Genomic DNA, 25144 nt, shown 5'->3' on the forward strand with positions numbered 1-25144 from the left:
TGGACAATCGACATAAAAGGTGAGTGTCAAACCATTGCTCTTCATTCCGATCCGCCATCAATTTCCTTGTTTTCCTCGTGTCGAGTCTTGATATCACAACATGAGCGTCACTTCCGCCAACCATCCAGCTTTACACAGACTCGACGAGGCACACGCCAGGGCTAGACAGGTCGCACTCAAACATGGTAATACTCCATGTCGTACACGTACACTACCGCTGGTTCTCATTCCTCTCATTACAGGTATCACTCCTTATGATGTCCTTCACTGCAGCGAGAAGTTCTGGAATCTGCATCTGGATCCAGTCTGCGTCAGGGATTTCTCAGCATGGGCACTCCTGACGATTCAGCTCAACCTATGTGGTGGTGTCGTAAGCTTCTTTGCGGCGCAATCTCAGTCACGACACTTGGACACCCTTGCAAAACAAATAGTCAATTTCGACATATCGTGAGTTGGGTCCTCGTCTCTGCTTTTTATCATCAAACTTGACTGCATTCGCTCGTAGGGCTCAATTTTTGATGACAGAGGTCGCACATGGCTTAGATGCACGGAATCTCGAAACCACCGCCACTCTACTTCCAAACGGTTCCTTTGATTTGCACACTCCTCACAGCGGCGCAGACAAGTTCGTTTTGATAAACCTCTTTCCGAAGTTCTTCAAATGATTGATCCTTTGACAGGTTTATGCCCCCAACCCTTCCTGACGTCGGCGTTCCACGACTAGGAATAGTAATGGCTCGACTTATCAGTCTGGAAGGGAAAGATCTGGGTATACGTGCATTCATCGTTCCCCTCAATGACGGCGTATCAATGTGTCCTGGAATCACCGCCAAGTAAGGAGTCGATTCAGGTCTTACTATACCATTGCTCAATTAACGTAACAGGCCTCTTCCTGACCGATGCGGAGTAACACCCCTTGGCCACGCCTTGACCCACTTCAACCACGTCAACCTTCCAAACCATTCTCTCCTTGGCCCATTACACTCGGATCTCCACCCACGTGTCCAATTTCTCTCCGAAATATGGCGAGTCAGTATCGGTTCAGCGACCCTAACATGCGGTGTCATCTCCACGCTTCAAACCGCCGCCTACATCGTCGCCACATACAGCAAACGGCGTATGGTAGGCGTACCCCGAGTTCCAATCTTCACGTTCCGAACACAGCATCGTCCCATCCTTCATGCATTAGCTCGGTCCTTCGTCCTTGCATCATTCTACAAAAGCCTTCGTACCACGGGAGGTTTCGACAGCGCGTCGAAAAATAAGGACGATCTAGATCATCTTCAAATACGAAACGCATACGCGACGATATTCAAAGTGACGACTGTGAATCTTTGTAAAGAATCCCTCTCAGATCTTGGAGAACGATGTGGTGCACAAGGCACTTTTGCTTATAACCAACTCATTCCGGGAGAGGTGAGGACGTAGGATTCTCGAATCCAACAAAGGTGGAGGCTAATGTTTTTACCCAGATGTCGGTCAGAGGCGCCATCATCGCAGAAGGAGATTCGCTTGTTCTCAGTATACGTTAGTCCCCCCCCCCCTTCTATTAATCCGCCGTTCCAACATAACCACTGACTCCGATATGATGATTTTTAGGCCTAGCATTCGAACTGTTACTAGGTCGTTACACACTCTCGTCCCCCGACGATCCCAACCACCACCTAGCCTCACACGAATCCGCCCTCTTCTCCGAACTCCAAACACAACTTATCTCCATCTCCAATACCAAAAACGACTCATCGGATCACCGGAGCCAAAGAGCCAACGCGACCATCCTCCCACGAGCAAACTCACTTATTGAAGCTATCGGCGTTCGAATGGCTTACGAAGCTGCTCTCTTAGATCCAAATATAGACAAGAAAATTCTTAGGCTCTTCACCATCAGCTGCATTCAACGGGATATAGGATGGTATATCGAAAGTGGCAGATTCTCTCGAGCAAAATTATTCGAAGACGAGATGTACGCGATCGAGGAACTGCTTCCCAAACTCGACGACATGTTGAAGAAAACGGGAGTAGAGCCATATGTTTATGCGAAAATCTGTAAGGAGGATTCGTGGCGCGAGTTTGTTGATGGTCTTCCGGTAATAGGTGGGGGTGGTACGGCCACTTTGCAACTTGCGAGGCTATAAATTCTTTGATTAGTTCAAGCTACTAGTTTACGAGTAATGTAACATTCTTAATATCCTAAGAGATCAAATAGGTTCATTAAATGAAATATATATACCTTTCATTTATGCTATATTTTGGTACGTATTAGTAAACTATTAAGCATAGAATGACTGTGGTGCATATTGGCCGAGTTAACTTTGGAGCGTCTATCATGGTCCGCTGCGAAAATACGCGTACGGGCACTTGCGTTTTCGGAAGCACACTGTACAGCATGTCATAACGCCGGAGACAGATCGAGTCGTGGTGATCACAGTTAAAGTAAAAGTATCGAGTTTGCATGGAGGGAACTAGAACAGTATAAGAAGAATTTTCTACCGCCTGAAAGTTGGAGAATGACCGGGACCTACCACAAGCGATATTTGTTCCCTCGTCCAAACGTCACCTCCACCACATGCGCCGAATGGATAAAAGGCATAACTTTTGAAGTAAAGAGCACCGCGGACTTCACGGAGGTAAAAAAAGGCGGTTTCGGTAAGTTGCCTAGCTGTGGTTGAACTGCCTTGAAGTGACGTGGACCTGGTCAGTCGATGACAATGGATACATCAGCATTTGGGCACTTTGATGGCGCGGCTGCCCCGGGTTTTGGTGGGTTTTGGCGGGTTTTTGGATGGTCACACAACCGCACCACCCGACAATTCCACACAACCTCACAATCCACATATATAAATTGTACATTAATCAATAATTTTATTTATACATGAGTTTAAATTCTGCCAAAAGGATGAATGAAAAGAATTACTATAATCTAGAATGGTCTTATGGTGAGTGGTAAAGTTTAATGGTAGAGATTTGGGTGGTCAGACAGGTCCATCAATCGATTGCGAATAAACGGACTGGGGTTGCTGATGGCGTGGTTGTCGGTTGTTCCGGGTTTTCTTGGGTTGCACAACCCAAGAAAACCCGCGGCAATCAAAGTGCCAAAATGCTGATGTAGTGAGGTGTTGGAGACATTATAAAATGCATAATCATGCCAAGTGTTTGCTAATAACTGTCAACTGAAAGATTGAAAGATTGGACAGTCGCATCGTACACCTTGCGCAAAGCAAAAGGAAGAAACCTGAGGCAGGAAGAGAATCAAGTCAATAACAGGAGCTTGAACTTTGAACGAAGAGAGCCCAGATGGAAGGATGATTAGAAAAAGAGGTTAATAAGCGTGGAATATTGTGTTTCTTGTTTTTTCATGGCCACAGAAACAACATGGATATTGGGAATGTTTGAACAACGTGCATGGCAGTAAATTCATGCATTTTGTTTAAACTGAAGACATCGCGACATCTCTCTCAAATCAAAGTTTAAACTTTTTTTGAGCAACCTCTTAAGAAGCCACTGCAAAAAAAAAATATTGTTATTAGCTTTGAAGCCTGTAGGTTGTAGTAATGTCTTATGTCTCAATCTCAATCATGCTCTCAAAAATTCAACTCAATCTCAATCTCAATCTCAAAATTCAACTCAAATCTCAATCTCCAAAAATTCAATTCAAAATCTCAATATCTCTAAAACTCAATTCAATCTCAACCTGACATGAAAGGTTGAGAATATGAAGGTGGTTAGATATTTAAAGTTCAAATAATTGAAAGTAGTATAGACTATATGTCATGAACTGAACCAGGGGTAGCACCTACCGTCGACTTTTCCACCTATATTGGACTCGGCGTGCGATCAAGGGAAATATCATGTGAGAGGGTCGATTCATAGGAGAGTACTCCTAATCTTAGGAGAAGGAGTCATCAGTATAGGAGTACAACCCTTTCTATTAGATAGGTATATAAGGAGTACTTAGTAGTAGGTAGTTCCCTAGAATTTGATCTCCTTTGTCCTTTCATCACCTCTCTGTCCTAATCCTTTATCCTTTCCTATCTTCACCTTTTGCCTCTGCCCCATTCACTCTGTTGCTCTACCTCGTCCAGGTCGCCCTTGCCAAGGGACTTACTGTCTAATTGGAGTCCGGACTCGCCCCAGAGTCCCTTCTCTTGTGTTAGAGTACAGGATGGGGTACACATGGATTAGGTTACAGGTATATGGTACACTACACTGGTGTACATTGGGTACCATCTATCATATGCTCTCGTTGTCATTGGAGTACCGGCTCGTGAGGATACGGTCCTCATCGTAGGACGCTCTCATCGCCAAAGGTCTACTGTCGTTATAGGAGTACGGTTCATCGTACGGTTCACCACACGGTTCATGGATATTCATGATACTGGACATCATCATTATTCATTCTCCTTGGTCGCCAGCTCTTGTCATCCTCTATTGCCGATAGGCCCGTAGGATGGTTCACCAGCATTAGTCTGGAGTACGATCTCATAGTAGGTCAGAGTACCAGGGGTTGGTACCCCTCGGAGCACGCTCTATGTGGGTGTTGGGTTGTTTTAGGCGTATGCTATCCTCAGTGTCAGGGCTTGAGGCCTGGCATACGCATAGGCAGTTCACCCTCCTGATATAATGTTGGCTGTTTTGATTGTGTTACACCTGCATGCACGCCATATCACGTACCTGTAAAAATTCTCCCACATTACTCTCAATTATTTGAACTTTAAATATCTAACCATCTTCATATTCTCAACCTTTCATGTCAGGTTGAGATTGAATTGAGTTTTAGAGATTTTGAGATTGAGATTGAGATTGAGTTGAATTTTTGAGAGCATGATTGAGATTGAGACATAAGACACTACTACAACCTACAGGCTTCAAAGCTAATAACAATATTTTTTTTGCAGTGGGTTCTCAAGAGTCACTCAAAAAAAGTTTAAACTTTGATTTGAGAGAGACGTCGCGACATCTTTGGTTTAAACAAAATGCATGAAACATCAGTGCATGGATGCAGTTCTGGATCATTCTGTAATCAACAATGAATGAATGGATGTCAACACAGTCCATACTTGGAATCAGAGAACCGACTCACCTCGAGAGCAATCCAAATTTCCTTCTAAACCCAAGACTGAATTTCAGAGACTGATAGGATTCCTGACAGGTATTCCAAGACTGAATCGTGACCAGAAAGAACAGCCCGATATATATCCTCGAGGTGACGATGTGTTGTATATCTGCCAGTGACAGTGAACTGCAGAGGGTGATGGAGACAGGACGAGAGCATGTAGTGCCGTTTTCATGCCATTTGTGGTGGACAGTTTCTCTAGAAAATAGGTCCAAGTGGGTTGCATCATTCCATATTGCCAAACAACCCCAGGACTACTTACCAAGCACTGCATCATCCTTCCATCCAAATCTCGTAGATTTTTCCCCCTACTTCTAGCTCATCTCCTTTTGAACAGCAGCCTGCTCGGGGGAAATCTAGTAAGAACCAAAGAAACTCGGAACAGGATGCGCATGGCAACCCTACCTGTGGCCTCTCAACATTCTCATTCATGCTCTTCGGTCGGTTTCCTGACTACAATCCGTTAGTGGCTTGGTGTTGTAAGTGGAAATTACAATTTACTGTCATCGCCCCCGAAGTCAGCAATCTAAGGAGAAATATTTATATAATTAAGAAAATACATACCAGAACCTGTAAATACAATGCAGTTGCATAGAATACCTTTTGAGGTATATGCCTGCCAATTTTCGTGTGGGTAGGGTGTGATGCTGTTGAGATATGAATTTTTTAATGAGGGGGTGTCGAAAATGTGGCCCCACGGCGAAGTTGGAAATCGCGGGCCAGCAACGTGATTACATGTGACACGATCATACACATTGATGAATCATCCAAGAATCGTCAATATCTCGTATATAAGAGTTTTGTTTGAGCACCTGGGACCTATAAATTCATTTTAAATGCTCTTGTTGCAAGCTGCATTGATAGAGGCTGTCCTTGTGGGAGGACGACCTTAATTTGGTAGTTTTTCCTCATTTAGGTACATTCAGAGTGGACTGGTGGCACCGAAATCTATTACAATTCATTGTTGGGTCCTAAGGGGAGCAAATGAAGATCATCTAAGATCTGACAGGAATGTTTCCTCCCCTCTAGAAACAATTTTTGGGTGTAAAACACAAAAATCTAGGATATTTGCAGGTATGGGCTGTGTAGACTCAAAAAAAATCATAAAGATCCAAGGATAATAGATTCTGGTAGCCTGATAGGTATATATAACTGTGCTGAGAGCCCTGCCCATGGCATGTCCAGCTGAACCTGAAGTAGTCACTACAATCTAGGGTCAGAATGACAGGAAAAACACTGAGTGTATTATATAAACCTGACTCCACGGACTTGTAAGATGGTTATAGGTGTAGTCCTGGGTGTCTGTGAGATGGAGAAGTATATTGTGGTCGTAACATACCAAGAACGGCAAGAGGTTGATGAGTACTTGTGCTGCAGTGGCCGATTTCCTGATTAGGAAATATTCTCACGCTTCGATTTTTGGTCGGAAAACTGACCCCTCATTGTGCTACTGCCACAACTCAGTGAGGAACCCATCCCCCGTCATGAAAATTGTCAGGCGTGCATATAAGACCCCGCTCCTTCTTTTTTGATAGTGTATCTGCTCAAAAACCTAGCCTAGCACTCACTATATTACACTTTTCCGACTTCCCCGTTTTTCCGACTTCAGGGTCGATGACAGTATATGTTAAATCTCGAATGGATCAAATCAAAGGGGGGCAATCGAAGAGGGAGCTACAGACAGCGGAAATGAAAATGCAATAGTGACACCTTACTATTCTACCTCTCGTGGTTCTGAATCCAACCTCGTTAATTGTCAGAAGTCGTGAAATGGGCTTGGAAGTTGGGCCAAAGGAGTTATTCGACAATTTGATTTTTCTGAAGTTGTGAATGGAAGTTGAGTGGAGTTTGGTCGGCAGTACCACGTGGCCTTCCGGGAGACGGACACATTCAGCCGGTGACGCAAGTTCATCCATCCATGCATAAAAGAAATTACTGAAATTTGTTCGTATAGCTGGTCACCGCATACACAAAAAACGACCGTAGAATAAGAGACATAAAGTTCAACGTAATGGGTATTGGGAAAAGAAACCAAGTCCATCATTCATCTCTTAATTCTTCGTCTCCATAGTATGGCGAACGACAATCATTCCTATTAGCCAAAACAGATAAGCAAAAGAACATGCAAGAACAAGGGGAAGTAACTTACAACACTTTAGAGGAGGTAGATACCAATAGCAGCGAAGATATCATGGCAGCCGAGGAGGTCGACAACAACCTTGATATCGATGATCAAAGGAAGGAGGCAGGCCAGGATGCCAGCGAGGAGACCGAGGACAATCTTGAGCAATGCACAGACCAGGACAAGGACTTCGACGAGGAGCCCGAAGATGACTTTCTTGTCGACTTCAGCGACAACTTTAATCACGAGATGAAGCGCGCCGCAGATGACCTATTCAACAGTGATTAGAATTTACACATAAGCATTCGAAAGGACAAGGAGTGAACATACTAGGAGGAGCTTCGCAAGGATCCCAGCGATGTCGATCGAGACCCAAACCTTTGCTCCGACCGAAAGGATGACGGCAAGAACACCGGTAGGAATGTTGCCATCTTGTCCGTAGACACCGTGGTTGTGGATGATCGAAGTGCACTCGTCAATGGCGAGTTGGATATCGACCTTGACCTTGACAACGACAGGGGCAACGTTATCGTAGGTGCAGTTGTCCTTCGTGATATAATCTTTCGTGAAAAAAAGCAAATTGTCAGAAAGAATAGTGGGTAGACAAAGAAATAGAAGAGCATACGGAAGGGATCAAGATCAACCTTGACCTTGGCAACCAAGTCAACAAGGACATCAGGGACAGTACGGTCTCCGCCTCGAACAGCAACGGCAGAGTCATCAGGGTAGCCGTTGGTGAGGGGAGCAGCCAAAGAGAGAGCTGCAGCGGCGAGGGTGGCGAAGAAAGTGAAGGAACGCATTTTCAGATTTAGTTATGAAAAGAGGGTCGTTTGGTATAGAGTGGGAGTGAGGTCGTTCGGTGAGGACGAAGAGAAGATGAAAGACTAGGAATCTCAGGAAGAGATAGGAAATTTTGGAGGTAGAATGCGAGCTATTTATACGGGAGTCGTTTCAAGCGATCCTGTCAAACCCTGCAAGGTGCTTCTGTCATATATGATCTCGTAATCCAAACGCCGTTGGATTCGCAGTTCAAATTTGCCGTGTGCGCGAATCAAGCGGGAGTAAAAAGAGCCAGTCGCAACGGCGTATTCCGGTTTAAACTCCGACAGCCGCCGGACATCATACGGAGTTTGTTTTGCCTTCTAACTTCATCTTTCTTGTTTCGCTTGGTGGATCCTAAGAGACATGTAGGGTGTGAGAAAACGCCACTTCGACGGCCGAAAGGCTTTCCTCCCGCCGATCGACATAGAGCTCTATTCGCTTGTCGAATGCCGCATATGCATATCAACATTCTCCCTCCCAATCAAACGTCGGCATGAACGGCTTGGGGGGTCTGGTCTTGGGTATGTCTCCTGTTATGAAATTCACCATTCCTAAGCTTGCTCCAAGATCCAAGGGAAGAGATAGGTAAGTTGAACCTCTGAAAGTGGATGTAGGAACACCACCGGTGTCATTTTCGAGAACTCATAAAGTCAGCTGGATCAATGCGAACGCAAATTTCCATCCCCACTACTTGTAGCGTAATTGACGGACCAGTCGGCTTATTTAGAAGAGTCCCTGAAGGGAACCTTACCTTCCGAGCCCCTACAATTTATCTGGGCTTGAAAGCTGTAGGATACGCCGAGTTCACCTGGATCGTCGCTGTACGTGTTCCATGAGACAGTTTAAAGTGTGCAGTGACAGGGCTGTTAGACGGTGGCGCCGTTCACCATTGTGTACAGAGTATTCGGTTAGCCGCTAATAAATTGGTTCATTCATTTTTTACAACGGAGCCGGATACTTGCAAGAATACATCCAGATGACAGATGCGTCGGCGCTTCCAATAGGACCTCGAGGGATCCATGCCTCCAACCGAACAGAACACAACATCATTTCGGTAGCCTTTCTTTTTCTTCCCTTTTCGTCAGTCGGCGTCTCTCCGTCACTCATCGACTGTTTGGTGGACCATGAATGCCACTCAACTCGTATACACAGTGGAGAGTTCCTCAGTTGAGGAGCGTCTCCATGTCTGTTCCCTAGCCTTGTTCGTTCCGATGTTTCTAACTCACTCAACAGATTGAATCCCTTTCTCCGAGTGTTCAAGCATGCGAGTTCCTGCTTGAACGCATTGATGAGGACTGAAACGTAGGGCGTTACTCATAAACTTCAAAGTTTTCGAATGATTAAATGCGGTGTACGTTGGGGTTGCATTGTGTAGTACGAGTGTGATTGATCCTGAGAAATCGACTTCTTATTTGCTCGCGTGCACACCGCATTGTCGAGTAGGAATAAGGTGTTTCTCTCTGATTTCTTGAATCAAGCCTCAGGCCTAGGTCTCAGATCTCATGCTTCAGCGCCAAGTACGACTGGTACTTTGTGTATTGAAGGGCCCGCGCGTGATTTTTAATGGAACACATGAAGCCCTCAAGAAGAGATATCGCCTGATTGTACTTCTTCTCGTTACTGCTCTTCGCACTCCTCCCGGTGATTCTCCTCTTCAGACTCTTCCTCAGTGTCAGGAGGATCAGTCTCGTACTCCTCGGTTACATCTCCTTCATTCGCACTGTCGTACTTGTACCTGCCATCGTCAGAACCCCAAAAAGAATCTTCATCTCGGTCAGACTCCACTCCATATTCAACTCTGGACTCGCCCGTAACACATTCATCCTCGATTCCATCCGACTCGTACTCATTCCTAGCCACCTCTTTCGTCGACGTGAGAGGTTTCTCTTCATCAGTCCCGTTTTCGTCCGTATCATACTCTCTTTCATCGCCATCACAATCAGCTTCATTATCACTACCGACTTGCGCAGAGGTCCCATCGTTCTGAACATTCTCACAATCATCTCGTCCCTCGCTTAAATCACCCTTCGTTTCCCAAGCTCCCGTCCGAACCTCTGTCGTCTTCCATTGAACACTAGAATCCCTGTCGAACAAAAGGGCGTCTTCCAAAAAGTCATTCACATATTCAGATCCGTCAACGTCATCATCCGCCAAATGGATCTCTCTCCCAAGAAAGATCTTCCACGACTCGCACTCGCTCGATACGATACGATCTCCAGCCCATTCCTGAAACAGATCGTCGAGATCAGGGTCTTTCATTTCGAGTACGATCCCTGTTTCATCCGAGTACGAGAGGTTGAAAGTTTCGCACATGAGGCGAGTGGCTCCACGAGTGAGTAGAGCTTCGTACTCGTATAAGCGACCTTCAAATCCGTACGCTACAGTCTCGGGGTGAAGACGAGCGGGGTCGATATCGAGAAGCGGGGTGATGCTGCGGATGGAGGGTAAGAGGTAGGAGTCGTCGCAGAGATGGAAGGTCCGGTCGCTCTCATCGAGTGGTATACCATCCGGAGATTCTTGGCAAACCTATAAAAAGGATGTTGGTCGCGTTAGCAACTGTCATTGAGCGAATGAAAACAAGACGAACAACAAAAAACGCCGGAAAAAAAAGAGAAAAGAGAAAAGGTTTACGCACGTAATCCGAATATTTCTCACCACACTCAGGCTTCTGACATTCCCGTTCGATGATTTCCCAGCCACATACGACACACCGATATATCCGTTCTTCGCCGTCCCAGATCGGCAAAAGCTCTTCTCTCTCCTCTTCCTGTCCGCTTTCTTCAGCATCGTCGATAGTTTCAGAGGCAGTCCTCGAGCACAGGTCACTCTCAGACGCTGAAAAAGATTCCACGAGCTTCTCAAGGTCCATTTCCCCAAGAGCTTCAGGGGTCTCGCCTAAGGGCTGTTCCTCTTTCTCGGTAAAGACACGAAGAGCAGCGCGTAGCTGGTTGGATTCCCGCTCAAGAGCTTCGATTGTCTGAACAGTCAAGGTGAGGGATAAACAGAGCGAAGTTAAGACTTACTTGCTTTTGGGAGACTATGATCCCTTTAAGAAGGACGTTATCGTGGCTCATGATGGAAAGGAGGCAAAGGGTACGCGTGCTGGTGAGTCACATAACATGACATGGCAAACATGTGACCGCGTAAGCCATATTCGGAACCGCATTCCTAGATTTGAGCCGAGGCACGAGACTCAAATCGGAGGATAAGATAGTGGCAGTGAGATAAGCGCATTGGACGCGTCAGTCTACTTCCTGCGCTCATCTCATTGCTCCTTGAATTTTGTCGTCCGTTTCCAAACGCCACCTGTCCGGCGAGTGATGCATGATGGCCAAAGGTGATATCCTTCAGCGAATGGTTTGGTTCTCTAACTGTAGGTTGATTTGAAGTTATCTCATTGCTGGTTCATTATTTCGTTACACTTACTATAGATAACAACACTTTTATCACTAGAACAACTCCCAATCACTGGTACAGTGCCATGCTACGAGCGCGCGTCAACTTCTAGCAGTCATATCCCCTAGGTAAACCCTTTTATCAGCATCTATTTCCCGAGTCAGTCGCTAATTCCTACCTCCTGTCGTGGAAACGCGACCAAGTCGGGATATCCTTTCCACTATTTAACCCCTTGGAAACAACTTGGTTAAAGCAACAACTTCCCGTTAGCTTTAGCCTTCCCGCGACCTTGAAACCATGATCACTTTGTACGATATGGGTCCTTCATCTTTCCCCGAATCTATGGGTGGATCTCCTCACGTTCGAAAGGTCATGTACGTACCTTCCTCCCCCCTATATATAGTAGTCACTAATGACCCAATTGCAACAGTTTCACCCTCAACTACAAATCCCTACCCTTCAAAATCACAACCCTCCACTTTGACTCCATAGAACCCACCGCCAAATCTCTCAACGCTCCCCCAACGACCACTAAACCCGACGGTTCACCCAAATACACAGTCCCGTTCATTCACGACACCAGAACCGGAAAATCTATATCTGATTCGTTCTTAATCGCGGAGTACCTCGACAAAACGTACCCTGACACGCCGGCGGTTGTACCAAAGGGGACGGGAACGCTTCAGTTGGTGTTTACGGACGTTGTACAGAGGAAGATGATGTGTTTGATGCCTGTTTTGATGCCAAAGTATGAGGAGTGGTGTTCAGAGGAGCTGATTGAGTCGAGGAGGAAGGTTTACGGGGAGGTGCTTAAGCCTCCGAAGATTAGTGAGGAGGAAGAGAGGGCGGTTTGGGAGAGTGGGAGGAAGACGTTTGGTGAGTTGGCTGCTGCGTATGTACACAGTGGGAATTCTGTGTTTGTTATGGGTGGGGATCGCCCGGTTTTTGCCGATTTTGTGGTGGCGTCGATGGTGGTCGCGATTAAGGTCATGTTCGGAGAGGAGAGTGAGGAGTGGAGAGATGTTGTGGGGTGGAATGAGGGAAGGATTGGGAGGTTGGTTGAGAAGGTTTTGGGGTATCCGAAGGTGGAAGTTTGACAGATAATCGGATACGCAATATTTCGAAGATCCATCAATTTTAAGTTTGTTGGTTCCTACCTGGGGGAACACATCGAAGTTGAAGGTTGCGCGTGATGAAATGAACCCATCGTTTTTCTGATATGTTTTTCTCTGGAAGAACAAGCAAGGAGAGGCTATCCTCTCTTCAGCGCTCGAGAAGCAAGATCTCCTTTGGGAACGGTGAAAATTATACATATCGTACGAGCTTGGCGGGAAGTCTATACCCGCTTTGGCCTTCGAAAGCATGCTTTCCTTTTGGGAAGGACCCTTGTGGAACATTAATTCAATTCTCCTGGCATTGTCGCTAAGTGCAGCTTATACGCGGCAACTTCATCCGTATTCCACAGTATCCAATTGGCCTACAAACTTTCCCCCGTCAGTCACTAGTCAGTTTCATGAATCAACTGGAATCCCGCAAAACTTCCCAAAGTTCTGATATGAGATGTCGTCTTCTTTAACTTTATCCACTTGGAGACTGTCAGATGATACGGTAAATGATAGATTATTGTCACTCACCCTCTCACGAATGGCCCGGTATTTCTAGTAGATCCCCCCAAGGCTTATTCACTTGTAGCGAACCCCCCCTCCCTCTCCCGGACTCCATCCTTCTTTTGATGTTGTCGATTCCTCTCAGTGTTTTCCTCTGCGGGTGTGTATCCCTATATTTCTTATCTGGATACATCCGCAATAGGGAGCTGAACCGGAAGGTACGTGGCCATTGATCCCTTGTTTATTCCTACCAACGACGAATTTAAATTGGAGTAGCTGGATGCGATTCCAACGATCGGTACCAGAGGCCTATGGCCGTTCGCTTCTATACTACACGCATACCGGTTCCTCGTGAACGCTCGGGAGATGTTTCAAGAAGGGTATGATAAGGTGCTTTATGGGTCTCGACGGCGTTTTACTCTCAAGCTTTCCTCATATCATATACGGCCCTTTTTTTAGTATCGCGGGGGGATATTCAAAATACACACGTTAACCAAATGGAAAGTTGTCGTTACGAGTCAAAAACAGATTGAAGATATTCGAAAGGCTCCGGATGATGTACTTGATCCTAGGGAGGCGAACGTCGAGGTTCGCTTCGGGTCCGCTTTCTCATGATGTCTCTCTAATTCTTATCATAAAATCAGGCCCTGGAAATGGATTATACGATGGGAAGACCCCTTCATGACGATCCGTATGAGCTACCTGTCATCCGAGGCGTGTTGACTAGGAATATCTCATCGCAGTTAACGGAAGTCCGAGATGAGGTGTTGGTTGCTTTTGAGGAGTTGTTGCCTCCGAAGGATGGTATGTGTTTTGTTTTCGTTCGGAAAGGCACTTTCGGGAGGCCTCTAACGCAGCACGTACGACTGCTTAGATTGGGTAACGATATCCCTCAACCCAACGATGCAAATCATATTGAGTAGAGTAAACAATCGGTTTTTCGTTGGGTTGCCAGTTTGTAGGAATCAGGAGTTTATCGTGAGTGCTTTCGCTGTTGGAAAGATTCCCTATTACTAATTGCTTTCTTCAAAAGGACACGACTATCAAATTCGCCGTTGAAATTCCACTTTATGGGCAGTTTATAGCTTTGTTTCCTGATTTTTGCAAACCGTACGCCATCCGGTGTGTATTAAATCCACGATCTAAACCGGTTTATTCTTTTCAGAATCATAGGCAACATCTTCACGGGTCTTCACAGAAGTGTTAAGCGGGCGAGGAAACATTTGCTTCCGATCATTCAAGAACGGGTTCAGAAAGAGGAAGAGTATGGGACAACTGAGTGGCCTGGAAAACCGGTGCGTTGTGACGTTTCTATATCAAGCATGATTTTCATCACCGAAGAGAACGCTGATTTCGTGAGATAGAATGATTTTCTGTCGTGGTTACTTGACGCGGCTTCGGGAGCAGGAGATCGGAGGAAGGTGGATAACCTCGTGATGAGAGTGTTAGGCGTCAATTTTGGGATACATACGACCGGTGGCGTGAGTCACTTTTCCCTTCTATTTTCCCACACCATCCTTACACTTCCTGCAAGACGTTGAGCAACGTCCTGAATTACCTCACATTATATCCCGAATACATCCCTGACCTCCGGGCAGAGATTGAAGCTGTCATTGAAGAGCATGGATGGACGAAGGTGGCTTTGGGGAGGATGAAGAAGCTGGACAGTTTTATCAAAGAGGTGCAGAGAATTAATCCCTCTTTTTCTTGTAAGTTTCTCCCCTGCGTTCCGTCCCACGTTCTAACAGGGCACTGACGATGCTTTCTAAGTTTCGGTGGAGAGAAAAGTCTTGAAGGACTTTACACTCTTCGATGGGACGGTTATACCTGCAGGAGTGACACTTGGCGTTCCGGTTTTGGCTGTTCAACACGATGAAGTACGTCGTGGCTTTTCCCGTTTCAGTCTAGATCTAAAATAAACTTATTTATGCACACAGTCGGTATTCCCTAATGCAAAGGTATTCAACGGATTCAGGTTTGCAGAGATGAGAGAGAGAGAGGACGAAAGTACGAAGCATCAGATGGTCACTTCTACTCCGGATTTCTTCCTCTTCGGGAATGGGCATCATGCGTGGTACGTCAATTTCCTTGCTTCTCATTACTCGGCCTCCCAATATGGTACTCACGGTGCTTTGATACCTCCAGTCCCGGAAGGTTCTTTGCAGTTACAGAACTAAAGCTTATCCTTTCCCATATTTTGTTGAATTATGATATCAAGGGGGAGACTGAAGGAGGAGCAAAGATGAAGTGGTTTGCATTTGTTGGGTTTCAGGATAATAATGCCAAGTTTTCGTTTAGGAAGAGGCGTCGGGCGTGACCTCCAATTTCTCCTGTTGGAATAATGAAGTACGTGTATAGTAGTCGATAGGCGTAGGCATTCCACCCTCTTTCTGTTTTTGTGACGTATTGTACAACTCCAAACCTCCAAACTGTATTCCGTTTTCAATTATTTTACCTACTTACATGCTATAAGCCATTTCTCCGTTTATTTATCAATATGAACAATTGAAAGCATAACTATTCCGTATCATACATTTATTTCAACTGCGTAGGAGCTTCAAGCCGCGACTTCAACGACCCATGCCAGTCCCGCCTTAACGAAGTCGGCAGATCTTTCAAAGTTGAGCTTGTCGACAGTGTCATTCGTCGTATGACTGAAAACAACCGGGAAAAGTCAACCAGTTTCCCCGATAAAACAAGAGAAATGTCGTACTAGCCAGGGTTCAAATTGCTGTCATTGGGACCATAAGAGGCGATACAGACGACAGGGTATCCTTCGTCGTGGAACGAGTAATGATCACTACAGCTGCGCTGTAATAAAAGGTGGCTGAGCTTCTTGGACAGATAATAAATGCGTTAGATACATACACCGCACTCGGGGTTCCTGTTCTCAGCAGTAGGAACATAAGCAGCGACAACTTTTCTCATGTGGGTGCTCATCGTAATATCGGGATCAGAAAGAACGGAAATAGTACTGGACTTGCCCAAGTTGGTGGGGGTGTCGGGTTGCCAACCTAATCTCGCAATCAGAACGAACTTTGGACCCATCACCGTTTTTACTCACCAACCATTTCAAATTGAAGCATTCCACGAATCTCTTTCCCAGCGTCCTTGTACGACCTTGCAAGCGTTTGAGAGCCAAGTAAACCCCCTTCTTCACCAGCATAGGCGTGGCCTTCAATGGCGTAAGTCTCGGCCTGGAAGTTGCTATCCTTCAGAATCCGCATGATAGTCATCATGACTGCGACACCCGAGGCATCTAGACAAGGGTCAATATGTAACACTTTATATTCCAATCAACTCTCACCGTCATCAGCACCAGGAGCTTTCACGTACGGTGTTTGACTCGTCGAATCCAAATGACCACCAAAGATAATAATAGGAGCGTTCACATCCCCAGACTTGGCCTCAATCCTCCCAATCACATTCGGCTGATCAAAATCCGAGTTGTTTGCCAACTTGACCTGCTCAATTCCAAGCCAAGAAACAAATTGGGATTGAATCCAAAACGCCGGGGCTAATAAAATTAAAATAACCCCGCCAAAAAGGAAAACTCAGAGACTCATCTAAAAATAAACACGGTTTAAAAATGTTTGCCTCACCACTAGCATTCGCATTGAGGTAGTACCGCGTAGCATACGCCGTCGACAAGTGCGATACATATTCCTTCATCTCGGAGGCATTGACTTTGGCCAACATCGGTTTTAACTCGGGATGTTTTGAAGCATCCGGGGTAGGGTAGTCCGGGGCAGCAGAAAGCTTGCCCAAGGGCCTCGCGTGGGCATCGAAGCCTGTGATATCCTTATATCCAGCCCCCCAAAGTCGCCTCTCGTACCGCCCTTGGAGTTCTTCGATAGCTTCATCAGAGATACTCGTTCCGGTTAGGGAAGTGATATTGGCAAAGGCGGCCCGTGCGGCGTTGAGGGAGTCGGAGGAGAGTGGTCGAGGGAGTGCGGGTGAGATTTGGAGCCCTTCGATAACGGCGAAAGGAAGGTTTTCGATGTGGTACGAAGGGAACTGGATTGTTCGAATGGATAATTCGTCAAACCCAGGTTGTTGGACTGGAGCTCTGAGAGCTCCTCCGAAGAGGAAGGTTAAAAGTAGGGAGGGAATATTAAGCATCCTTTCTTAGGGGGGTGTAATTAGTGAGGACAGCGAGTCATAAATACTCTTAGAAGGATGTTACCCCGCGTGTTCTCCACAAGTTCTTTGTCAGTTAACGAGACTATAGTTGAACTATAGTTGGTACTTGCCACTGAGTCGCCGACAATACGAGAAGATCCACTCTGTGAATAATTACACATCTTGGACAAGAATCATTTTATCTTTCAATCTCAGCCGATATACGCAGTACGTACTATGTATCTATCAGCCCGTCGATCGATGTGAGCTGAATCTCCGAGTCTGACTTGTTATGACCACCAAGCAGTCTTCTGTATCTTGGGTGTGTGGGTTATGGAGAAACTGATCGAGTTGTGGCGTACGCGCATAAGAATAAGTCGCGTATGGTTCATCTAGTACACGGGATACGAACACCGTAGAAGGTTCGAGTTGACTGTATTATTAATATAAGGACATGAAGAATTGATGTATAATATCTCGCTTCTATGGGATAAGATAGAAGTTGAGAATACTAACCGGGTGTTGTTTACGGATCCGCAAATTGTAATATCCGTCAAGAACAGTCTTGCAGAAGGAGAAGAAGTATCCCGTGTTCCAGCCTCACTAATCTCATTCAATGAACGAGTTGCAGGTCGCATACTCAACTATAAATAATACGGTCAGAGGGTGATAACCCTCAGGCCTCATGCACCATGCCCGGGATACCAAACCCGCACCGTATAATTCAGATAGATTGGCTACAGCAAAGTGAAGACGGGACGTTAAATTTCGTCTGAATGGCACCGCACGGAGGAAGAGCGGAACCAAAGTGGAACCGGAACCAGAAAAGGAGGTATCACGTGTGACAAGTTTGTTTGCACCTTCCTTGCTGCGTCTCTTCCACGATCGTCCGTGCAATAGCCTCCTGCACTGGCTCTATGTATGTATGTGAATTCTCATCCTTTTGTCTCTTTCTCATAATAATCAAACTCGCTTTGTCCAATCGTACGATTCTGGCCACTCGGATGTCGCCATCGTTTGGCATGTCATTCCATACATGGGATGACATCTACAGAACATTCATCCCCTCCACTTCCATGCTTCCATCAACGCTTAGAAAACTCGTCCGCTTCTGCAAAGATAAAGCTAAGGACAATAATCTATCTCCATGCCGCTTCCGTAAACCTCGTACGGTCTCGGTGGCTTAGGCTTTGGTGAAGAAAAACGGAAAGGAAAAGCGATTTGGAAGGGTTATCGGCAGGGACCCTCTCGGAAACCATCGTGGTGCGTTCCACCGGTTCTTTACTTCTCCTTCGTATTGATGGCAGTTAGGGTTAACCCGACGTTTGAAAGGATTCTTGGCAAATCTGCATGTGAAACGGCAAATGGATATTTGAAAGGTTAACGCTACGCGTGTGGCGGTTTTGGATCTATTGAAGTTACTCTACTCCCAACTCGTTCAGAAAACCCTGCTTTGCATACATACAGCCCGATACCGCCGGCGCCCAAAAATGTCGTCTCCAAACGTGTTTTTTACGCGCGTCAAAATCAAAATCTATCGACCCTGGGATGTAACTCGGAGATGATTGATTCTGTGTCGTAAATCAGCGCGTGTGTACAGTGTGTGTACCGTTAGGAGATCGAATGATGAATCATTGAATGTATGTCATTTCATCTGGCTACTCCGTGTCCCTACTTACCTATTGTTATTGTGGTTATTATTAGAGATTTAGCTATGTACATAATCAGCGGAAAGAAGAAAAAAAAGCCAGGGAACGTTATGCTTCTGGGCATTCATGTTTAATGTTCATTCAAGTAAATCGTGGGTGAGTATGCGTGTTCTATATCTGACCGGCGATACATGTTCATACACATTATAGGCATAGGGAAGAATTATTGGGGAGCTTGGCAGTGGCCGCGGTGACATGTCTCGCGAGCGGGATTGTATTGGCGTTGTCGCTACGGCGAACTCGGAACTCGTAAATTTTTTTTTCGTGGTGTCAATTTGAAAAAAACAACGCCGAGTTGTACGTGTTCAGATCATCGTGATTCGCGATTGCTGTTGAGTGAAGTTTTTAGTTTCTGGTACCACCTTTCGGAGGGATGATGTATATGGCTCTACAAGTCTTTCGAAGGAAAGTTGGGAGGACTTGGATTGCAATTTGCAGGTTCGATTGACGCTTTCTACTCGCGGACCCGGCAAAAATTTGAAGCGCGAATCCAACGGCGTTTGGATTACGAGATCATATATATGACAGAAGCATCTTGCAGGATCGCTCCAGTATATGTATTCATCAAGAAGCCCGACATAGTTTGACAGGACCGCTTGAATGAAACGACTCCTTCACGGCATTTCCCACACGTGCTCCACGAGCGCGTATAAATGCCTTGCATCTTACTCCACAAATTTCTCATCTCCCTGAGATTCCCAGTCTTTCATCGTCTCTTCGTCTTCACCGAACGACCTCACTCCCACTCTTTACAACCCCACCCTCTTTTCATAACCAAATCTGAAAATGCGTTCCTTCACTTTCTTCGCCACCCTCGCCGCTGCCGCTCTCTCTTTGGCTGCTCCCCTCACCAACGGTTACCCTGATGACTCTGCCGTTGCTGTTCGAGGCGGAGACCGCACTGTCCCTGATGTCCTTGTTGACTTGGTTGCCAAGGTCAAGGTTGATCTTGACCCCTTCCGTATGCTCTTCTATTTCTTTGTCTACCTACTATTCTTTCTGACCATTTGCCTTTTTTCACGAAAGATTATATCACGAAGGACAATTGCACCTACGATAACGTTGCTCCTGTCGTTGTCAAGGTCAAGGTCGATATCCAACTCGCCATTGACGAGTGCACTTCGATCATCACAAACCACGGTGTCTACGGACAAGATGGTGACACTCCTACCGGTGTTCTTGCCGTTATCCTTTCGCTTGGAGCAAAGGTTTTGGTCTCTGTTGACATTGCTGGCCTCCTTGCCAAGCTCCTGATCGTATGTTCACTCCTTGCTTTCGACTGCTTATTTGTAAGTTCACTACCGTTGAATAGGTCATCTGCGGCGCGCTTCATCTCGTGATTAAAGTTGTCGCTGAAGTCGACAAGAAAGTTATCTTCGGGCTCCTCGTCGAAGTCCTTGTCCTGGTCTGCGCATTGCTCAAGATTGTCCTCGGTCTCCTCGCTGGCATCCTGGCCTGCCTCCTTCCTTTGATCATCGAGATCAAGGTTGTTGTCGACCTCCTCGGCTGCCACGATATCTTCGCTGCTATTGGTATCTACCTCCTCTAAAGTGTTGTAAGTTACTTCCCCTTTTTCTTGTATGTTCTTTTGCTTATCTGTTTTCACTAATAGGAGTGATTGTCGTTCGCTATACTCTGGAGACGAAGAATCAAGAGATGAATGATGGACTTGGTTTCTTTTCCCAATACCCTTTATGTCTCTTATTCTACGGTCGTTTTTTGTGTATGCGATGACTAGTTATACGCACAAATTTCAGTAATTTCGTTTTTTTTTGCATGACGGATGACTTGCTTGACCGGTTGAGTGGTTTCGCCGGCTGCCCAAGACCACCTGGTGCTAACCAAATATGGGATAAACTCGGTTCTTTGCGCTTCCACTCAACTTCGACCTCACAACATCAGAAAAATCATGCTGTCGAATAGGGGGGACAATATCATGGATAGTTCCTTCTCTCGCCCAACTTTCAGCTCATGTCAAGACTTCCGACAATTAACGAGGTTGGATTCAGAACCACGAGGGCTAGAATGGTGAAGTTATTGTCTTACATTTTAATTTCTGCTGTCTATAACTAAAACTTTCATCACAACCTCCTCTTTGGTCGTGTCCCCTTTTGTTTTTCGGATCACTTGGGGATTCGACATATAAATTGCTACTTACAAGTTACAACTCCAAGCCGCTAATGGATTGTAGTCAAGAACCCAACCGAGGAATGTTGAGAGGTCGCAGGTAGGTTGCCATGCAACATGTTCCGAGTTTCTTTGTTTCGCAAGCTGCCGTTCAAAAAGGACATAAGCTAGAAGTAGGGAAAAAATCTACAGGATGGATGGAATGATGGCATGGTAAGTCCTTGGGTTGTTCTGGCGAAATGCAATGATCCATCCAACCCAGCTGGACTAGCACGTCGTATTCTTCTAGACATCGAAGATAAACTGTTTACCAAAAATGACATGAAAATGGGAGCTACATACTCTTGTCCTGTCTCCATCACCCTCGGTTGACCCTCACTTACAATATAGTCTCGACCCAAGGGATGTATATATTCCCTCTGGTCGTGATTCAATGGTCTTGGCATCTCTGTCAAAAATCTCGTCGGTTTTGAATTGGGTTCGGAAGGAAGTTTGGATCGCTCTCGAGGTGAGTCTGTTGTCCAATTTCAAGTAATGAACTGTGTTGACATCCGTTCATTCATTGTGGATTATAGAATACCATCCCCATCATTCGAAAATTCCCAGTATCTACGTCATTGATGTAGCCGTGAATCCACGCTTAACTTCTATTTCTAATCACCCTGCCACCCGGTCTTCGTTCAAACGTTCAACGTTCAACGTTTAACGTTTAATGCTCCTGTTCTCGATTTGATGCTTTTCCTCCCCCGGTTCCTTCTTTTCGCATCGCATACGGACAAATTTCTCAATCTTTCAGTCGACGGTTGTCGGCTAACAATTAGGATGATTACAATCACTTCTCATTGTAATGTTTCCAACACCATGGCAAATTCTCTCCCATGAAGCACGCGGCGCTCTTTGCTTCAAAAATTGCGCATGTTATCCATTCCACAGTACCACATTCCACCTGTACCAGGAACACTTGACTTTCTTCTGGTTACCGAGGTTGCGATGTACGTAGGTTTCGTCGCCTGTGCTGGAGATGAAATTTGGATGAGGAAACATTGGTCGTGGTAGGTCCCGGTCATTCTCCAACTTTAGGTCGTAGACAATTCTTCTTATCCTGTTCTCGTTCCCTCCATAGAAGCTCGATGCTTTTACTCTAACTGAGATCGCCACCCATCCCTCTCCTGCGTTATGTCATGTTGTACAGTCCGTTTCCGAAGGCACAAGTACCCGTACGCGTATTTTCGCAGAGGGTCGTGGTGGGGCTCTAGCTAATTCACGCCACCATCGTTCTACGCTCAAAGGATTCGTATTGCGATATTAACAAAGTTGCATTACTCGTAAATTAATAGTTTGAACTAATCAAGGAATTTATAGTCTCGCTTGCAAAGTGCCCGGACCACCCCTACCTATTTCCGGAAGACCCTCAACAAACTCGCGCCACGAATCCTCCTTACAGATTTTCGCATAAACATATGGCTCTACTCCCGTTTTCTTCAACATGTCGTCGAGTTTGGGAAGCAGTTCCTCGATCGCGTACATCTCGTCTTCGAATAATTTTGCTCGAGAGAATCTGCCGTTTTCGATATACCATCCTATATCCCGTTGAATGCAGCTGATGGTGAAGAGCCTCAGAATTGTCTTGTCTATTTCTGGATCTGAGAGAGCAGCTTCGTAAGCCATTCGAACACCAATAGCTTCAATAAGTGAATTTGCTCGTGGGAGGATGGTCGCGTTGGCTCTTTGGCTGCGGTGGTCTGATGAGTCGTTGGTATTGGAGATGGAGATAAGTTGTGTTTGGAGTTCGGAGAAGAGGGCGGATTCGTGTGAGGCTAGGTGGTGGTTGGGATCGTGAGGGGATGAGAGTGTGTAACGACCTAGTAGCAGTTCGAATGCGAGGCCTAAAAATCACCATATCGGAGTCAGTGGTTATGTTGGAACGGCGGATTAATAGAAGGGGGGGGACTAACGTATACTTAGAACAAGTGAATCTCCTTCTGCGATGATGGCACCTCTGACCGCCATCTGGGTAAAAACATTAGCCTCGGCTTTTTTTAGATTTGAGAAACCTAGCTCCGTTCCTCACCTCTCCCGGAATGAGTTGGTTATAAGCAAAAGTGCCTTGTGCACCACATCGTTCTCCAAGATCTGAGAGGGATTCTTTACAAAGATTCACAGTCGTCACTTTGAATATCGTTGCGTATGCGTTTCGGATTTGAAGATGATCTAAATCGTCCTTATTGTTCCATGCGCTGTCGAAACCTCCCGTGGTACGAAGGCTTTTGAAGAATGATGCAAGAACGAAGGACCGAACTAGTGCATGGAGGATCGGGCGATGCTGTGTTCGGAACGTGAAGATTGGAACTCGGGGTACGCCTACCATACGCCGTTTGCTGTATGTGGCGACGATGTAGGCGGAGGTTTTCAGCGTGGAGATGATACCGCATGTTAGGGTCGCTGAACCGATACTGACTCGCCATATTTCGGAGAGAAATTGGACACGGGGGTGAAGATTCGAGTGTAATGGGCCAAGGAGAGCGTGGTTTGGAAGGTTGACGTGGTCGAAGTGGGTCAAGGCGTGGCCAAGGGGTGTTACTCCGCATCGGTCAGGAAGAGGCCTGTTACGTTAATTGAGCAATGGTATAGTAAGACCTGAATCGACTCCTTACTTGGCGGTGATTCCAGGACACATTGATACGCCGTCATTGAGGGGAACGATGAATGCACGTATACCCAGATCTTTCCCTTCCAGACTGATAAGTCGAGCCATTACTATACCTAGTCGTGGAACACCGACGTCAGGAAGAGTTGGGGGCATAAACCTGTCAACGGATCGATCATCTGAAGAACTTCTGGAAGAGGTTTATCAAAACGAACTTGTCTGCGCCGCCGTGAGGAGTATGCAAATCAAAGGAACCGTTCGGAAGTAGAGTGGCGGTGGTTTCGAGATTCCGTGCATCTAAGCCATGTTCGACCTCTGTCATCAAAAATTGAGCCCTACGAGCGAATGGAGTCAGGGGTGATGATAAAAAGCAGAGACAAAGACCCAACTCACGATACGTCGAAATTGACTATTTGTTTTGCAAGGGTGTCCAAATATCGTGACTGAGATTGCGCCGCAAAGAAGCTTACGACTCCACCACACAAGTTGAGCTGAATCGCCAAGAGTGTCCATGCTGAGAAATCCCTGACGCAGACTGGATCCAGATGCAGATTCCAGAACTTCTCGCTGCAGTGAAGGACATCATAAGGAGTGATACCTGGAATGAGAGGAATGAGAACCAGCGGTAGTGTACGTGTACGACATGGAGTATTACCATGTTTGAGTGCGACCTGTCTAGCCCCAGCGTGTGACTCGTCGAGTCTGTGTAAAGCTGGATGGTTGGCGGAATTGAAGCTCATGTTGAAATCGGGACTTGACGCGAGGTAAACAAGGAAATTGAAGGCGGGGCGGAATGAAAGGCAATGGTTTGCACTCACCTTTTATGTCGAGTGTCCACGCGTTCCAGGTACATTCCCCTATTTTCCCCTGATCTCTTTTCGAACTCCTTAATTTTCTCCTTTATTTCTTCCATCGATCCCGATGACTAGACATTGAAGTGCAGATGCCATCCGCAAACGGCTTGGTGAGGGCAAGGCACATGCAGCCTGAGGTCTGCGGTATCAGTGCTGGAGTTATGACTAGACTGAGTCGAAGGTGCACGACTGGTCAAACGGTGACCGTGGAGTGTTGGAACGTTCATCTACTTTTACGGATGGGAACCTATATGAGCGATCCAGCTGTCAAGCTTCAAGCTTCAAGCTTCAAGTGTCACGTTCGGCTTTGAGAGGGACAATGTCAATGTTGCGGCGTTCGACGAGCGAATAGAGCTCGATTTCGATTGACACGAAGAAAGACTGCGACGCAGTGGACGTGGCGTTTTCTCACGCCGTACACGTCTCTTCGGGTCCAAACCGGTTTAAACTCCGACAGCGGCCGAAGTCATCCAGCTCCTCACCGTCGAGGCCTTGCACACCACCACCACATCAAATCAATGGATATCATTACAAGGGCATCTGCATAGTTTGATTCGACTTGTAACAAGTTCACCTTTATTGATTTTTCGGAATCAATTCATCCTCGGCCTGAATACATATTTTG

The 25144-nt window shown here is 46.1% G+C and overlaps 8 protein-coding genes across 9 annotated transcripts; 4 read left to right on the plus strand and 4 right to left on the minus strand.

Moving 5' to 3' along the window:
* Positions 1-100: 100 nt before the first annotated feature.
* On the plus strand, positions 101-2191 carry E1B28_005343 (uncharacterized protein; the record flags this gene model as incomplete). Its single annotated transcript, XM_043149897.1, has 7 exons — positions 101-185; positions 243-447; positions 506-625; positions 681-833; positions 885-1416; positions 1473-1527; positions 1600-2191. 7 exons carry the CDS (start codon positions 101-103, stop codon positions 2133-2135), a joined length of 1686 nt encoding a protein of 561 aa, XP_043010981.1. The 3' UTR covers positions 2136-2191.
* A 4866-nt stretch (positions 2192-7057) lies between these two features.
* Positions 7058-8224, minus strand: E1B28_005344 (uncharacterized protein). Its single transcript, XM_043149898.1, has 4 exons — positions 7861-8224; positions 7566-7795; positions 7263-7505; positions 7058-7205 (listed from the first exon to the last, which is right to left on the minus strand). The coding sequence occupies exons 1-3, from the start codon at positions 8033-8035 to the stop codon at positions 7269-7271; spliced, it is 642 nt and encodes a 213-aa protein (XP_043010982.1). The 5' UTR covers positions 8036-8224; the 3' UTR covers positions 7058-7205; positions 7263-7268.
* Positions 8225-9567: 1343 nt separating this feature from the next.
* Positions 9568-11157, minus strand: E1B28_005345 (uncharacterized protein). 2 transcript variants are annotated; one of them, XM_043149900.1, is made up of 3 exons: positions 11081-11157; positions 10693-11024; positions 9568-10583 (listed from the first exon to the last, which is right to left on the minus strand). In XM_043149900.1, the coding sequence occupies exons 2-3, from the start codon at positions 10924-10926 to the stop codon at positions 9675-9677; spliced, it is 1143 nt and encodes a 380-aa protein (XP_043010984.1). In that variant the 5' UTR covers positions 10927-11024; positions 11081-11157; the 3' UTR covers positions 9568-9674. The 2 variants fall into 2 exon arrangements, with proteins under 2 accessions (XP_043010984.1, XP_043010983.1); XM_043149899.1 differs by having other exon boundaries at positions 10693-11034.
* A 146-nt stretch (positions 11158-11303) lies between these two features.
* On the plus strand, positions 11304-12616 carry E1B28_005346 (uncharacterized protein). The gene is made up of 3 exons (XM_043149901.1): positions 11304-11430; positions 11489-11827; positions 11884-12616. The coding sequence occupies exons 2-3, from the start codon at positions 11751-11753 to the stop codon at positions 12548-12550; spliced, it is 744 nt and encodes a 247-aa protein (XP_043010985.1). The 5' UTR covers positions 11304-11430; positions 11489-11750; the 3' UTR covers positions 12551-12616.
* A 569-nt stretch (positions 12617-13185) lies between these two features.
* On the plus strand, positions 13186-15377 carry E1B28_005347 (uncharacterized protein; the record flags this gene model as incomplete). The annotated part of the gene is made up of 12 exons (XM_043149902.1): positions 13186-13278; positions 13337-13450; positions 13520-13648; positions 13705-13864; positions 13935-14038; positions 14094-14170; positions 14226-14355; positions 14425-14541; positions 14595-14769; positions 14831-14937; positions 14998-15134; positions 15206-15377. The coding sequence occupies 12 exons, from the start codon at positions 13186-13188 to the stop codon at positions 15375-15377; spliced, it is 1515 nt and encodes a 504-aa protein (XP_043010986.1).
* Positions 15378-15617: 240 nt separating this feature from the next.
* On the minus strand, positions 15618-17182 carry E1B28_005348 (uncharacterized protein; the record flags this gene model as incomplete). The annotated part of the gene is made up of 6 exons (XM_043149903.1): positions 15618-15714; positions 15774-15871; positions 15929-16074; positions 16125-16319; positions 16368-16577; positions 16663-17182. The coding sequence occupies 6 exons, from the start codon at positions 17180-17182 to the stop codon at positions 15618-15620; spliced, it is 1266 nt and encodes a 421-aa protein (XP_043010987.1).
* A 2495-nt stretch (positions 17183-19677) lies between these two features.
* On the plus strand, positions 19678-20440 carry E1B28_005349 (uncharacterized protein; the record flags this gene model as incomplete). The annotated part of the gene is made up of 3 exons (XM_043149904.1): positions 19678-19852; positions 19918-20147; positions 20204-20440. 3 exons carry the CDS (start codon positions 19678-19680, stop codon positions 20438-20440), a joined length of 642 nt encoding a protein of 213 aa, XP_043010988.1.
* A 1934-nt stretch (positions 20441-22374) lies between these two features.
* Positions 22375-24855, minus strand: E1B28_005350 (uncharacterized protein; the record flags this gene model as incomplete). The annotated part of the gene is made up of 8 exons (XM_043149905.1): positions 24484-24855; positions 24321-24418; positions 24059-24263; positions 23881-24000; positions 23673-23825; positions 23090-23621; positions 22974-23028; positions 22375-22904 (listed from the first exon to the last, which is right to left on the minus strand). The coding sequence occupies exons 1-8, from the start codon at positions 24576-24578 to the stop codon at positions 22375-22377; spliced, it is 1788 nt and encodes a 595-aa protein (XP_043010989.1). The 5' UTR covers positions 24579-24855.
* Positions 24856-25144: the final 289 nt, after the last annotated feature.

The sequence above is a fragment of the Marasmius oreades genome, chromosome 3 (genome assembly GCF_018924745.1).
Source record: "Marasmius oreades isolate 03SP1 chromosome 3, whole genome shotgun sequence".
NCBI classification, from domain to species: domain Eukaryota; kingdom Fungi; phylum Basidiomycota; class Agaricomycetes; order Agaricales; family Marasmiaceae; genus Marasmius; species Marasmius oreades.

Excerpts from the sequence above, each read along its gene's own strand:
- E1B28_005346 (XM_043149901.1), top strand. The coding sequence starts at position 11,751 with ATGATCACTTTGTACGATATGGGTCCTTCATCTTTCCCCGAATCTATG. Across the intron at positions 11,828-11,883 it reads CCTCACGTTCGAAAGGTCAT|TTTCACCCTCAACTACAAAT; the intron begins GTACGTACCTTC and ends CAATTGCAACAG.
- E1B28_005345 (XM_043149899.1), bottom strand. The coding sequence starts at position 11,131 with ATGAGCCACGATAACGTCCTTCTTAAAGGGATCATAGTCTCCCAAAAG. Across the intron at positions 11,035-11,080 it reads TCATAGTCTCCCAAAAGCAA|ACAATCGAAGCTCTTGAGCG; the intron begins GTAAGTCTTAAC and ends TTGACTGTTCAG. Across the intron at positions 10,584-10,692 it reads GTGAGAAATATTCGGATTAC|GTTTGCCAAGAATCTCCGGA; the intron begins GTGCGTAAACCT and ends TCCTTTTTATAG.
- E1B28_005344 (XM_043149898.1), bottom strand. The coding sequence starts at position 8,035 with ATGCGTTCCTTCACTTTCTTCGCCACCCTCGCCGCTGCAGCTCTCTCT. Across the intron at positions 7,796-7,860 it reads GGTTGATCTTGATCCCTTCC|ATTATATCACGAAGGACAAC; the intron begins GTATGCTCTTCT and ends TTTTCACGAAAG. Across the intron at positions 7,506-7,565 it reads TCCTTGCGAAGCTCCTCCTA|GTCATCTGCGGCGCGCTTCA; the intron begins GTATGTTCACTC and ends ACTGTTGAATAG.